The following is a 13,614-nucleotide window of genomic DNA, read 5'->3' on the forward strand; positions in this document are numbered from 1 at the left end:
TAAATCCAATGCAAATGATGTGTTCAGTCAGTCAAGTTTATTTCATCTCAATTTAAAAACACAAACATTACAATAAGTAAAACCCTTTCAAGGCTGCATGAACACAGGAACAGAAAACTTGCGCTGGATCTTTGCACATAAACCTAATTTATCCTGATATGTGAAAATGGACTCAGCTCATTCCAAGTAGTCTTTCTATTTTAAAAAATAAACAAAAAAATAGAAGTATGGCAAAAAAATCCCCCACAAAAAATGTGACTCAAAGTCCAGATGTAGTAATACTTTTCTCAAGTCTTACAGTTCACTGTCCCCCCCTACAATGTCAGCATCGGTCTAAAAACATCAGATGGACCATTTACAGTGAACATACAAAGCCCCCGAGAATCATTCTCACATTTGGCACTGACGTATTTTCTTGGCCCTGATATGTAAAAAATACTCGAGCAGGTAAAACTACAAAAACTAGACTGGGCGGAGTTGACAGATTGGTGTTCAGTGGCACCCTCCTGTGTTACAGTGTAATAAAAGTCAGCATCATTAAACAAGTGGACAGAGCAGACAGTTCCCCTCAACAGGTTCCAGTGTTACATTCAAAAATGTTCATCCCGATCTAACGTGGCAACAAATAATAATCGTCTATCTGCTTCTACTGCAGCTCAAGATTCAGGAATGTTCCGGAAATTCTTCCCCTTCACCAGGGCAACAAACTGGAATTGTCTCCATTGCTTCCATTACAGCCATCACATGAGAACAGGTGGAGGGCACATCAGTAACATCTCAAAGTTAAAATTTTGTATTTCATATGCTGACAATTACCTTTTTTCTTTCATTTTCGTGTTCAAGCATGTATTCTGTATATGTTCTCACTTTAAAAACTGTGTCTGACATTCTGGAATTTGTCAACGAGTATGTTAGCTTTGTCTGCACAAGAATTCAGGATAAAAATGTTGGCGTATTTACATATTGATGCTTTAAAATCAGCATTAATTGAATATAATTAAAGCGCTCACATTCGGCGTCAGCAACATTTACAGTAACTGAGCTAACAACACATCCAGTTGTTGTCCACATATATATATCATCACAGTTACCGTGACAACCAGTTTCCAACATCGAAGCTATGATTACGATTGGGGACATGTGGGGAAAGCTCCGTCCTATCAGGCTTTGCGCTTATTGAATTACATTGAATAAAAACATGGAAAATCAGTACATATAGACTTTTGTTCCTCAAAGCAGACGGAATTATACTCTCCTCAAAATCAACCCTTTCAGTTTACTGGAATTTTGACACTGACATGTTGAAAATGATAATCCCTTTTTGATGATGCAATAACATAATCTACATTGGTTCTCAAGAGGAAACATCAGCTTAAAATGGGAGCCCACCCCAGTGTTATATATCTGATTCTTCTCTTGCTGTTGAGCACGACATAATCAGTATCAGACATCCAAAACTGGAAAAACCAAGGTACAACCCCCCCCCCAAAAAAAAACAAACAAAAAGGAATGGAATGCCTTGACATCATGTTTGGAAAAAAAAAAAGAAAAAAAGGAAGAGCTGAATTTATGGCTGAGAGGGCTGGGAGTTGCCACAAATATCTACCTGTCTGACCTGTGGTAGACACAGCTGCAATCGCGAAGCAGGTTCTCAGCCACTTGCACCAATCAAAAACACATTTTTTCCCCGGGTATTTGCGTTAGTTTACCCTTCTAGACGGCAAAAGACAGATACGCAGATGTAAACCTCTTCACATGTTGCACTACGGGGCGAGGTGAAGAAGACAAACACCGCGAGGTTGTCGATACACCTAACTGACCATAAACAGAACAAAATCTTTGTCCAGGTGTCTCCGGATTGTTAACCAGCTCAGCTCATACCACTGGACTGAAGACAAAACACCGCAGATACCAGAACATGGAGGCCAATAACCCGTCCTTCCTCTCTAGTCCTTGTGAGTCTTTCCTTTGGGTTTTTCGTCGTAAGAAACTCCATATTCATTTACTCTTGTTTTGTCCACTGGGTAGAGCCTGTGGAGGAGAAGAGAGAGAGTTTCAGGGTTGGTTACCGTTGTATATTTTGTTGGTTACCTAAGAACCTGAGAGTGTGCGTACCATCTCTGGTAGAGGTAAATGAGAAACACCACATCGTCTCTGAAACAGGCCAGTCTGTGGGATGTTGGCATGGTGATGATGAAGGCGAACACATCGTCAATAAAGGTATTGAACGCCTGACAACAAACAAGAGATGACAATCAATTAACAATTATACATTTTTAAAAATGCACCGATCTTTAAAAAGGATGGTCATTGGAAAAAGACAGTCCACACCTTGTACATAAAGGCTTTCCAGGGGAGGTGGGCCACAGATTTCAGCTGTTGGATGAAGAATAATAGATCAGTTGAATGTTTGAAAGAGAGAAACAGTCAGTCAAATCAAATGCGAGGCAATCTCTGAACGATTTAATTCTTTTGGCTAGCATTCCTAGAAGATCTGGAGCAGTTAAAGGTGCAGTATGTAGAATTTAGGCGATATATTGACAAAAATCCAAAATTTGGAATCCAGAATCTGCAATATTGTGCTGCCATGTTTCTACAGTAGCCTAGAAAAGACAAACCAAATGCAGACTCTCGCGCAGGCCTTTTGTGTATTTACGTTACCTGAGGGCCACAGTGTGTTATACATGCTTTTAAAGGGAGGGGTATTCAGTTGGTTGTAATATGCAACATCATAGCTGGATGGCATTAAATCCTATACACTGGACATTTAAAGGTTTTCTATGGAATCTTTTTAACGCACTACTCGCACTATGGTGCTGCTTTTCTCTGAGTGAGTCCGTGATTTGTTTATCCCATGCGCACACATGAGAACGCACAAGCATGAAGATGACAAGATCACGGTGTCGCACTGTTCTACAGATCTACATATGAGGAGACATGTTGCAATCTGTCAGCACAGACAAGGAAAAGAGGAAGGCAGCAAGAACTGAGAATAGACAATAATATAAGAGTTATCACGGAATGTAAATATTACTTTTGTTTGTCTACAAGGAAACTCAACCTGACACCTTTAACCTTCAGCAGTGCAGACATCCATTTTTATCCTCACCTTAGCGAAGACATGTTGCACAGAATTTATATGTGTTAAATGCTAATGTCCGTTACCACATTGTGCATTTTCTATGAAAAGTAAGACCATACCCACACTTACGTTTACGATTATGAACTGACCTTATAGTTGACAAACAGTTGAGGAAGCATGAAGAGGAAGCCAAAGGCGTATACACCTGGAATGGTGGAGAACATGGTGAAAAGCCTTTTCCTTTCAATCACATAATGGAAATCGACGGCACCAGCAAGTAACCAACTTGCAATTCTACGACTGGTTTATCTTTTTGTAAAATGCTGTTTTGATCCAAAGTGTGAAGAGATTGTTAATAAATGCTTACCGTTGACCAAACTGTTGATCAACCACGAGTACCAGCTAAAAAAAAAATACAGAGAAACAGATGAAGGAAATCTTGTGACATCAGTATTCATCACTTGAATAGCAATCACAGTATATAAATGCACAGACTCCTACCTCTTATAGCGGAGGAATATTAGCGCGTACACAGCCCCTCCGATACATAAGGGGTAAAGGAGGTATGAGAGATACTTCATGGCCTACAGAGAAACACAACACACATAAGAGATCCAGTTACAACATAATATATACTGTCCAGTAACCTGAATGATTCAAGTTAATGCATGACAACAATCCTATCCTTACAAAGCCAGATCCCTCCAAGGCTGCAGGTAAATGAGATTTCTTGTGTTTTGGTTGAAGTTACTCTTTAAAGAATTCACTTTAAAAATGCTTTAATGATGATTTCCTGTCTCAACACGCATGGTTTTTATTTTGTATTGTATTGTCTATGCGCGTATGACTGTGTCGGGTCTTACCAGTGTGTCGTACTCTTCTGTTCTCCTCTCTGACTCATCCAATTTCCCAAACTGTTCCACAAAAAAAAAAAAAAAACACACACACACACACACATTGGAGGTTAGTGGCCCTGAAATATGGGAAAAATCCTGCAGCCAAAAGAGCCAATCAAGCCAACAAGGCCGATCATTTTATCTATTACAGATGTCGAGATGTGTAATCCTGCCGATGCTACTGCATAAAAAACATTTTTCTTTATCATTGCTGTTAAAATGTAGCACTCCAGCACCTGCACGGTGCTTTTCTGTTTCAACCCACTGTAATTTAGCAGAGAGCTTTTAATACAGCAGCGGGGAGGGAGGGCAAATGAAATGAATTATCTGTGCGCAGAAGTTAGAGGAAACGGTGCTGATGGATTTACTATCAACGAGCAGTAAAACGGTGTCGAGCAACCTACAGAGGAAAGAGGTGTTTTATAATGAGCTGTAAAAAAATTTATGAGATATGACAGAAAAATGATCAAGCAGTAACACACACACGCACACACACCTGGAATTCTGGTTTGCCTCCTCTCCAGAACACCTGAATCTTGAAGGCCTTCTTCACTTTCCACACCTGCAATGAAAAATAAAAAAATGTGAACGGAACTGCAAAGTAGAGAAACAACATAATGTCAACAGAAGAAGTTCTCAGGTGTGTCTGTATTCTTTATGTTTGTGTGCTTACTTCAATCATGGAGCCGATGGCAGCAGGTATGAGGACAAGCAGGCTGGTCTGCTCGTCAAACAGATACAGGAAAATCACTATGGTGCTGAAACATCGCCAGAGCACTGGAAAAACAAAACGAAACACGCAAACATGATATGTTGCACTGTGACAGCTTTGCCTCGGCTACAGTTGGTCAAGATTTTAATCCTGTAATCCACAGTTTTCGAAGCATCGTATCATATTCTGTCCCCGCAGATGTTATCGTCGTCTCACTGTGCTAAAGCTGGCCGAAAACTACTCAGAATCATTAAGTTGTAGCAGTGTAGACCTTTTTCTCACACAGCTCTGGGGTAAATATTGCTCAGCAGCGTTCTGCAGATGGTTGGATCTTAGCATTACCAGCCAGAAAAGCATGTAAGAGCATCCCTTCTTCTGTTACAGAGCAGAAGGAAGCAGAACGCAACATCTGGCCGCCCAGCAGTCCAGACTCACTGAGTCAGAATACACAACAACACTTCATCGCTGATGCCTGGTTTGTTGTGGATTCACTTGTTTTACACATTTTTCTGAAAGGACTGACAGTTACACACACTCTGCTGTACTTGCTCTGTTGAAGCAGTCAAAACAGAGGTATAGTGTGCAGCTGAATCTACAGATTTTTTCCAACTTTTTCATCTGTGTTTTTCATGAGTTACCCACCTGCTTTGCTGGACATTCCCACCATGCTTTTCTTCTGTTTCCAGAAGCTGATGTCATTCTTGAATGCCAGGAAGTCAAAAAGGAGCTTAAAAAAATTTAAAAAATGAAACAAATGAAACACTTTTTGTTAAACACTTGTGAACCATTTATAATTAGTGCATCTCAGTGCTTCTTTTACTTTCTTTTTTTTTTATTCTGGTGGCTTTTTTTATGCACATGTTATGTTATAGTGAAACTTTTGCATTCAACAGGTGTTCTGAGCTGACAGAGCAAAGACTATGGCAGGACGTGGAGAGCTGAGGACTGTGTTTTACATCATTGATGCTTTGTGCTCAAAGTCAATGGACAGCGTTTCCCAAACTTTTTATGTGAAAATGCTGATATTATCATCACCATCTTTCTATTGCTCTTTACACTCACTGATGCAAATAAAAAAAAAAATGCCCTACAGAAGTATTTCCTGAGTGTATATTTGTTCATGTATATGTCTATTTTATGTCCGATTAGCATAAAGAAACTGCACACTTTCATTTCATTAGGGCAATCCTGTGTTTCAGAATGACAAATTAATTAATTCTTGTTATAATACCAAAGAATCAGACTTGCATCAATAACCAATTATAGCGTGTTTAAAGGTTATGCAACTTTAGGAACCTTTATCGCCTGAACTTTTATGCAGACTTTATGTGCTGGCTGGAAAGTTTCATGTCAAGAAAAATGAGGCTTACATGGAAGGCAGCCACAAAGAAGGTCAGAGCCAGGAAGTACAGGTTGGTATCCACAAAGATTCCTTTAATCTCATCTGCATCCTTTTCTGTGAAACCTGCAACACACACAGTAGGGAGACAGCACAGGGAGGAATGTATATGGTGTTAGAGTGCAAGCCTTGTAGACTTTGTGTGTGTGTGTGTGTGTGTGTGTGTGTGTGTGTGTGTGTGTGTGTGTGTGTGTGAGATAAAACGTGATTATAATACCAAACTGCTGCAGAGAGTAAACGGCGTCTTGCATGTGGATCCAGAATCGGAGCCTCCCCAGAGAGATGGAGTCGTAGGAGATGGTCAGAGGGAGCTCCAATGAGGTACTGTTGATCTCCTACAGATACACACACGATCATCCAAATTCATCTACTTAAGTATTGATAATATGCTCTCAATCTCTTTAAAGTTTGGTTGTGAAGCGACAGAACAACATACTTTTTTAGGTAATGGCTCAAAGCGGCTTTAAACTATTGTCGTAAATACTTTTTGGTCTCTGTGACATTTATCTGAGACAAACTTTATTCTGGGTCAGACTGCAGTTCATGTCTGGGGTCAATGAAAACACACCAACAAGGAGTCTAAATCATTGGGTAATAGTGTAAATATTTAATTTGACCTCTAAACAAGTTCAGTAAGGCAATGAATAACAGAACAGTGCATTTGTAAATCTGACAGGGTATGTCATTTACAGCGTATTATGTAACACTTATTCCAATGAAAAGGCTTACCACAAGGTCCTTGACCCGGTTGCTGAGCTCATCAACAAACAGCAGAGGTAGATAGACCATCTTCTTACCACTTTGGAATCTGAAACACAGAAAAGCAAAAACATCCTCTGACGCTTCTGGATCCTCATTTAAAGTTTTGCTGAGAATTGCACAGACTGTGCGCGTTATCTTACACTCTGAGGTATCTGTGGACATCACCGGGGAGGGATTCCCTGTCGAACACAAAGTGGTCGCCGACAATGTTTAGTGTCAGGCGGGAGCGCCAGTGGGAAGAGGGGTGATCTGCGGGACCCCCTGCTGCGGGGTTACCACTGCTCCGTTTCTTCTGCTGTGCTTCTACTTTCTGACTCTGTGTGATCAAATAGGCAAAGATTTTCCTCTTAAAGCAAATGACCAAACTCTTCTGGATCTACAGTAAATTGATAAGACACAGACTTAACAGGTTCTGCAGTTACGCCAACTTGTTGTTACAAAAAATGTAAGTGGTCCACTACAGGACGGAGAGATGTTACAAATATTAATAACGAACATCACTCAAAATACCTGTTTAAATATATTATCTAGACATCATACAAAAACTAATTCTCAAAGTACTTGAAATAAAACAAATGATCAATATAATGGACACATAATGACAGTAAAGCAATCGATCACAATCACTTCTTAACAGTATTTCTCCTAAAGCTCCTCCCCACGCCCTTAAACACCCATTTGTTTATTACACGTGTTTCACTTTCAGCCTGAACTTTGACACGACTCTGTACCTGCATTTGATCCTCTCCGGATATCAGGGAGATCTCAGGTGGTTTAGGGACCATGTATGTGGTGAGCTGAGCCACCAGGTGGACCTGTCGAGGATCCTCCCACGGGGTGACGCCGGCTTGATGGACAAATATGAGCGCAAACAAGGTTCCATTGTTACGCGTCTTCTTAGGGAGGGAGACGTTTACTATTCTGGAGAGAAAAGAGGGAAGGAGGAGAGTTTATGAATGAAAGGAAGGTACATTTGTTTTAATTACTGTGTGATATGGATTTTGAATGGTTATAGATGTGTAACACTGGTTTCTTTGGAAAATTCCTTTAAAAAGTGTCTTAAAAGGTGCAATGTGGAAGAATTGACCACCTGACGAATTAGACCCCGACTCCAATTCTTACTCATTGCACCTTTAACCGATCAGATCCAGGGACAGAGACACTTCATGTCTCAGGCTTATTATAACTCTATCTTATGTCAAATCTAAAAAGAGACAACTACATAGTGAGAGTACCACAAACCTCTCAAACTTGCTGTTGACATCAAATTTGTCCTCTCTGTGGATCAGGGTATGTCCTCCCTCTGCGTTGCGGCGCACTGCAGTGTAGATACTTAACTGGATACACACAGACAGATGTTACACATATTATTACATGTATACAACATACTACTGAGACAGTTGAACAGAAAACCCTCCCTCCCTCCCTCCCTCCACAGTACTGACCTGTAGTTTCGGGTTCCCTGCCAGGAAGGGCGTGATACAGTTGTCACCTTTGGGGCTGTCGCAGGGTTTAGTGTACACTATCCCGTACATCACCCAGCAGGTGTGGAGCACATACACCACAAAGACACCCACGATCAGGGTGGTGAATGATGTTTTCAGGAACATGATGCTGCTGCTGCTGCTGCTGCTGCTCGCGTTGTGTCGTTGCGTCGTCTCCTTCCGCTAGCTGAGCAGCAGGGCCATATGTCTGCAGATGGGGGGATCATAAATGGAGGGTTAGTGTGCAGAGTGGTGATAACAGTTTATTGTCTAGCCTATTTTTTTTTTTTTTTTTACAATAATACAGGCTTAAATCTTTGCCGACTGTGTTCGTCAGTGGGCTAGCTCCTCAACTCTTACCAACCTGTCAACAGAGATAAACATGGCCAAAAGTGTGAGGACACCTGAACAGAAGATTGCGGAGCCTGGCTGCAGGAATTGTTCCCCAAAAAACATTTTCTTACGGACATAGCTTTGAGAAACACTGTCATGTCCAGACAAGTTTCCCTCAGCTGTTGATTTCAGCGGACAGGGCGGGTCCAAATACCCATAGCCATGCTGTTTTGTGATAAGATGTGCTAGAACGCAATCTCATGCATGAAACAAGTCTTTGTCGTGCCTATCAACAACAATAGACCACAGGCTGGTAAAAAGACATGTGTCAGAGCTGCTCGTCCAGTTCTGTACCACTCAGCAGCAAACAAAAGATGAAATTAAATCAGGGAACCGCATCTCTAACATTGATGGACAAGACTCGCATAGATTTCTGCACCTGACTTGTTGTGACCACTCAGCCCAGTCACTGACATTTGAGACTCGTCAGACCACAGATTTGTTATTTGCATGAGGCTACAGTAAAAACCCAGCTGTTTTCTGTCATATAAGTGACTGTAGCTGGGCTAGAGGCACTCTAAAGCCCTTTAACTTACCTGTACTCTACCTCACAGACACTTGCTGCCAACTTGTCCATATGGCTGCTGCTCTCTGGTTTTGCTCGTCACGATTTGTTTTCTAATGTTTCTTGAAGGCTGCTGTCTTTGACTAGTCTATCAGAGCGTCAGTGTTGCCACAGTCGAAGGTTTTATATGTATTTGTCGCCCCTATTTCGTATCATACAATAAAAGTGGCATTCGGACGTGAAACGGTGAACGTACCGATGTTTAATGTGGCAGGCTGTCAGTGACAGGACACTCTCAGCTGGATCATTGGCAGGCTATCCGTACACTCACTTTTACCGAGCCCGCCGGGCGGTAAGACGCGACGACATCGTTTCTTCAAAACCTTCCACCGCCGTTTTCAGCTGAAGACATCTGCTTTCTACTCGGCTGTCCTTTCCATTCAGGCAACAACACGTCCTGACAGAAATTGAAAGCCGAAAGCGTGAGGTGGACTTCGATTTCCGCCGTTCGCTTCCTGGTTGGTCTCCTTTACGAGATTTTGGGGGGGAGTGATAACGCGAGACTTCACGACAGCGAGACACAGAGGATGAACAAAGCAGTTATTTAGCCCGAAGCTAAAGAAATTCATTTTAAAATGAATTAATGATTAAAAGAAACACAAAAATCCTTCCAGCGATTTTATTTCTAGATTGAAATATAATTTTGAAGTAAGATTTTGTTCATTTTGCAATTTAGATATTGAAACCACAGAGAATAATTCCTTCACTTGCAGCCACTCCAAACTATTGTGGAGAAAATTTGAAATAATGCTTCAAACTAAAGAAAAAAATACATCTGTTGAATTAAAATCACGTGTGGATGTAATATATGGACTGGCAATGACGGAGAAAAGTGAAAATCTGCTTATTAATACAACGCTTATAATGCCCCCCCCCCATTTCAATGCGTTTCACAATTAATTTAGACTGTATTGTAAGTCGGAAGTATATGAACTTTAAAGCTGCAAAATAACTGCTGAAATGTGCATAATACATACAAATTGATTATTATTATTCGTAATTATTAACCATTATTGAACTCCCCTGTTGTTTGTACCTGTCTTGTTTAAAAAAACAAAAAAAAACCCAAAACTGATCAGACCGAATGTTTCTTAATCCACTCTGTTATATAACACATATAGACTGTAACGTTGTATGAGAATGTATCCCCCTTAAAAGACTGCCGTGACCCGGATTCGAACCGGGGTTGCTGCGGCCACAACGCAGAGTACTAACCACTATACGATCACGGCTGGCCATCTGTCGTGGAGGCGTCATGCAGCAGTTAGGATACATGTTACGCCCCTATTTGACTTGTTCTACCACAAACAACTGAATATCTGAACACACAGTTAAACAATTGTTCTAATGTCAAAAGTCATCTACTTGCCAGGAGAAATATGACCTCACCCTGCTGTATTTCCTATGAATTAGTGATACATTTAGCTCTTAGTTGTTTTTAGGCTCAGTTTTTTGTACCCTTCTTTTCAGCAGCCTACATTTACTCAACATTGAGGTAATTGTACTTGAGTAGCCCTATTCCTGTTTTCTGCTGCCTGACACTTTCACTCCAGGACATTTTGGAGGCACATGTTGTAGTTTTTACTCCATTACAAATATTGCAATATAACTTTTAGTTAGGCTACAGGTTACTTTGAAGATTGCATGCTGCATCAATTACATTTCCAATAGTCAGAAAAAGTGCAGAATATTCATACAGTAGTATACAGTACATACATACATGTATAATTTACTTTAACTTGTAGTTTTTGATAACTACTTAATTACATTTTCTGTCATCAAAGATTACTTTTGATACTCGAGTAGCCTATATTTGATAGCATATACTTGAAGTATTTTACTCAGCCAAAAACATTTGCATTTCCTGCCAAAATACAGTGTGAATGCTGACGGCTGAAGTGATTTCCAAAATCTGATGAATGTACTGGAAAATACTTGCCTGAAATACATAAAAATGTAATGAATGGTCAAGAATTTGCAGTAAAAGCTACATTTTTTAAAAGCTGAAGTTTTATAAAGCTGAATATATCAAAGGCTGATAGGTAAAAGACTGAAAGATATTAAAGATATTATAGCTGAACAGTTTGATAGTTGAACGGTTTCTCTAGCCAAAATGACAAGCCTTCTTAAAATGCTGAACATTTTGATACTTTGATACTAAGTTTTCTGTAGCTCAAAATTTGTAGGAGGACAAGCGAGCCGCAAAACGTATGAAAGCAGGAATAAAACATTTCTGAAGTACAATTAATTTGTATGTTGCCTTTTACTGCTGTAGGTGTTCAAGGTTGAGCTCACTGCAACTACTTTATATGACCTACTGTTAATCTATAACATCATCATGTTTCGCAGCTATCCTGTGAGGACCACACCTCCTTGAAGTGAACTTTTCATGGTGTCAGACAAACAGCCTGATTACATCTTTTTGATGATGCAGTCTCCAGCTAATCCCTGAGGATTAGGATGCAGCATTCACACTAATAATAACTTTTTTTTTTAGGAGAAATACTGTTAAGAAATTTCACCTTTGTACTCAAATCTGGTAATACTGAACCTCTGCAATGAAAAATGCATATAAGGATTGGAACATTACAGCCCTTTTTTCTTTTTACTGCCCAAAATCTTTGTATCTGTTCTCAATTCCCCTGATGTGATGTCTTCTTCTTGTCCTTCATTGATTTTATTATTTCATTTATTCCTGTTCTTGTATTACTTTTTCCCCCTCCCTCTTCCCTTTTTCTGTAAATGTACCTGTTTTATGGACTTTATTCCTTTTACTCGTAGTTAATCATATTGACTGTTTTTTACATTTTCTGTTCAACCTTCTTGTTTTACCTTCACCTCAGGCGAAGTTTTCTTGTGTTTGTCTTGACCACAGTGTTTATTCTGTACAAGAGTTTCCTGCCTTTGCTAGATAGTCAAAGTACTTTGTGAAGTGCAAGTGCAATATAAATAAAGTTCATCATAACAAAGATTTCCTAAGTTCTATCTATTTCTTCATTGTGAAAGGGATCTATAGAGGTGAGAAGGTCACAGAAGAAGCTGCTTACCTCTCCTTATGAAGCTTTACTGTTGATGCACCAGATTGTCTTCATGTTTGACCAAGGCGTCACACTTCTCATCATCTTCTTCTTCTTCTGCAGAGGATGTATGATGTAATCTTTCCATTCATTCCTTGCTTTCAAAACAGACTGCCGTGACCCGGATTCGAACCGGGGTTGCTGCGGCCACAACGCAGAGTACTAACCACTATACGATCACGGCTGTCAAACAAAGCCATGATGCAAATTAATCAAGGTTACATATAAAAAGTAGCATGTAGGCAACTTGGGACAAAAGTAGACCTAAACATATTTTAGTTTTTCAATCAAAAATCTCTCACAAAAGATAGCACAACCAGTCAAAACCAAGTCCTCGACACTGACGAGCTACAACATCAAGCTATAATTCCCACTGACACTCATTTGAGTAAACCAAGTCATTAAAAATTAAAATATACACGTGTAGCATTGATTCTCTTTTTCAACTGTCCTGGATCGGCAGCAATAACAATTTATTATAGACAAAAAGCAACAAATGGTTTTATAGACAGACTTAAGCAAGCGACCTAACAATAAGTGGTTATTTTCATGAGTTACCTCTGAGTTTTATTTTTTGGGATATCAAACAGTCGACCAACTTTACATACAATAAATGATTTGATTTTACTGGCAAATTAAAGGTGCACTATGTAGTTTTGGGGAATACGAGAAAGACTGATTCTAAATGCTTGAACAAACTAAATAAACAAACCCTCTTCCTGTTCAAACAAACTGACCGTAAAGGACAACACCATTTCATACTGTTTACCTTGTTTACATGTGGCGGACCCTGCCACCTTTCTAGCTTCAAACAGTGTTCAGGGAACCTTGTCTTCCTCTGACAATCAAAATAAAAAAATCACAGTTTGTATTATTACCTAATTAAAAGTGTAAATATTAACATTTTGAGTTTGAATTTGTTCCCTAAAACTACAAAGTGCCCCTTTAAACTTAAATTCAGATAATTAGTGTGTTACGCCATGTCCTAAAATCCTAGCATCTGGTAAGAGCGAGTGATATTTGTTTCTGAGTTGGATAAAAAGCAGATAAAAGCATCTGTATATAAGTGTATATGACTCATTCACAGTATTATACTTTTAGTCTCATCCAGCTTTGGTTGCATAAGACCTTTTTTTTTCTATCTCGTTTGCTCCTACACCAAAACAAGAAGATAAGCTGATTTTTTTCCCCCGGCTTCCCACACTGTTGTTGCTCCTCAGGAAACACCAGCCCCTCACTTCAGC

General features: G+C 39.8%; 1 protein-coding gene and 2 non-coding genes across 4 annotated transcripts; all 3 read right to left on the reverse strand.

Annotated features, from left to right (window-relative positions):
* Positions 1-22: 22 nt before the first annotated feature.
* Positions 23-9,768, reverse strand: clptm1l (CLPTM1 like). Of its 2 annotated transcripts, none has more exons than XM_030412770.1 (18): positions 9,565-9,768; positions 8,297-8,543; positions 8,094-8,188; positions 7,583-7,772; positions 6,992-7,167; positions 6,819-6,897; positions 6,307-6,424; positions 6,061-6,155; positions 5,333-5,417; positions 4,652-4,755; positions 4,475-4,540; positions 3,946-3,996; positions 3,584-3,666; positions 3,450-3,484; positions 3,232-3,287; positions 2,332-2,376; positions 2,116-2,231; positions 23-2,031 (listed from the first exon to the last, which is right to left on the reverse strand). In XM_030412770.1, the coding sequence occupies exons 2-18, from the start codon at positions 8,459-8,461 to the stop codon at positions 1,947-1,949; spliced, it is 1,644 nt and encodes a 547-aa protein (XP_030268630.1). In that variant the 5' UTR covers positions 8,462-8,543; positions 9,565-9,768; the 3' UTR covers positions 23-1,946. The 2 variants fall into 2 exon arrangements, with proteins under 2 accessions (XP_030268630.1, XP_030268629.1); XM_030412769.1 differs by having other exon boundaries at positions 9,490-9,768.
* A 685-nt stretch (positions 9,769-10,453) lies between these two features.
* On the reverse strand, positions 10,454-10,525 carry trnah-gug (transfer RNA histidin (anticodon GUG)). Its single transcript has one exon. It is a non-coding gene; the product is annotated as a tRNA-His (tRNA).
* A 1,957-nt stretch (positions 10,526-12,482) lies between these two features.
* On the reverse strand, positions 12,483-12,554 carry trnah-gug (transfer RNA histidin (anticodon GUG)). Its single transcript has one exon. It is a non-coding gene; the product is annotated as a tRNA-His (tRNA).
* Between the last annotated feature and the right edge of the window lie 1,060 nt (positions 12,555-13,614).

The sequence above is a fragment of the Sparus aurata genome, chromosome 3 (genome assembly GCF_900880675.1).
Source record: "Sparus aurata chromosome 3, fSpaAur1.1, whole genome shotgun sequence".
NCBI lineage: Eukaryota > Metazoa > Chordata > Actinopteri > Spariformes > Sparidae > Sparus > Sparus aurata.

Excerpts from the sequence above, each read along its gene's own strand:
- clptm1l (XM_030412770.1), bottom strand. The coding sequence starts at position 8,461 with ATGTTCCTGAAAACATCATTCACCACCCTGATCGTGGGTGTCTTTGTG. Across the intron at positions 6,425-6,818 it reads ACCGGGTCAAGGACCTTGTG|GAGATCAACAGTACCTCATT; the intron begins GTAAGCCTTTTC and ends GTGTATCTGTAG. Across the intron at positions 4,756-5,332 it reads GGGAATGTCCAGCAAAGCAG|TGCTCTGGCGATGTTTCAGC; the intron begins GTGGGTAACTCA and ends TTGTTTTTCCAG.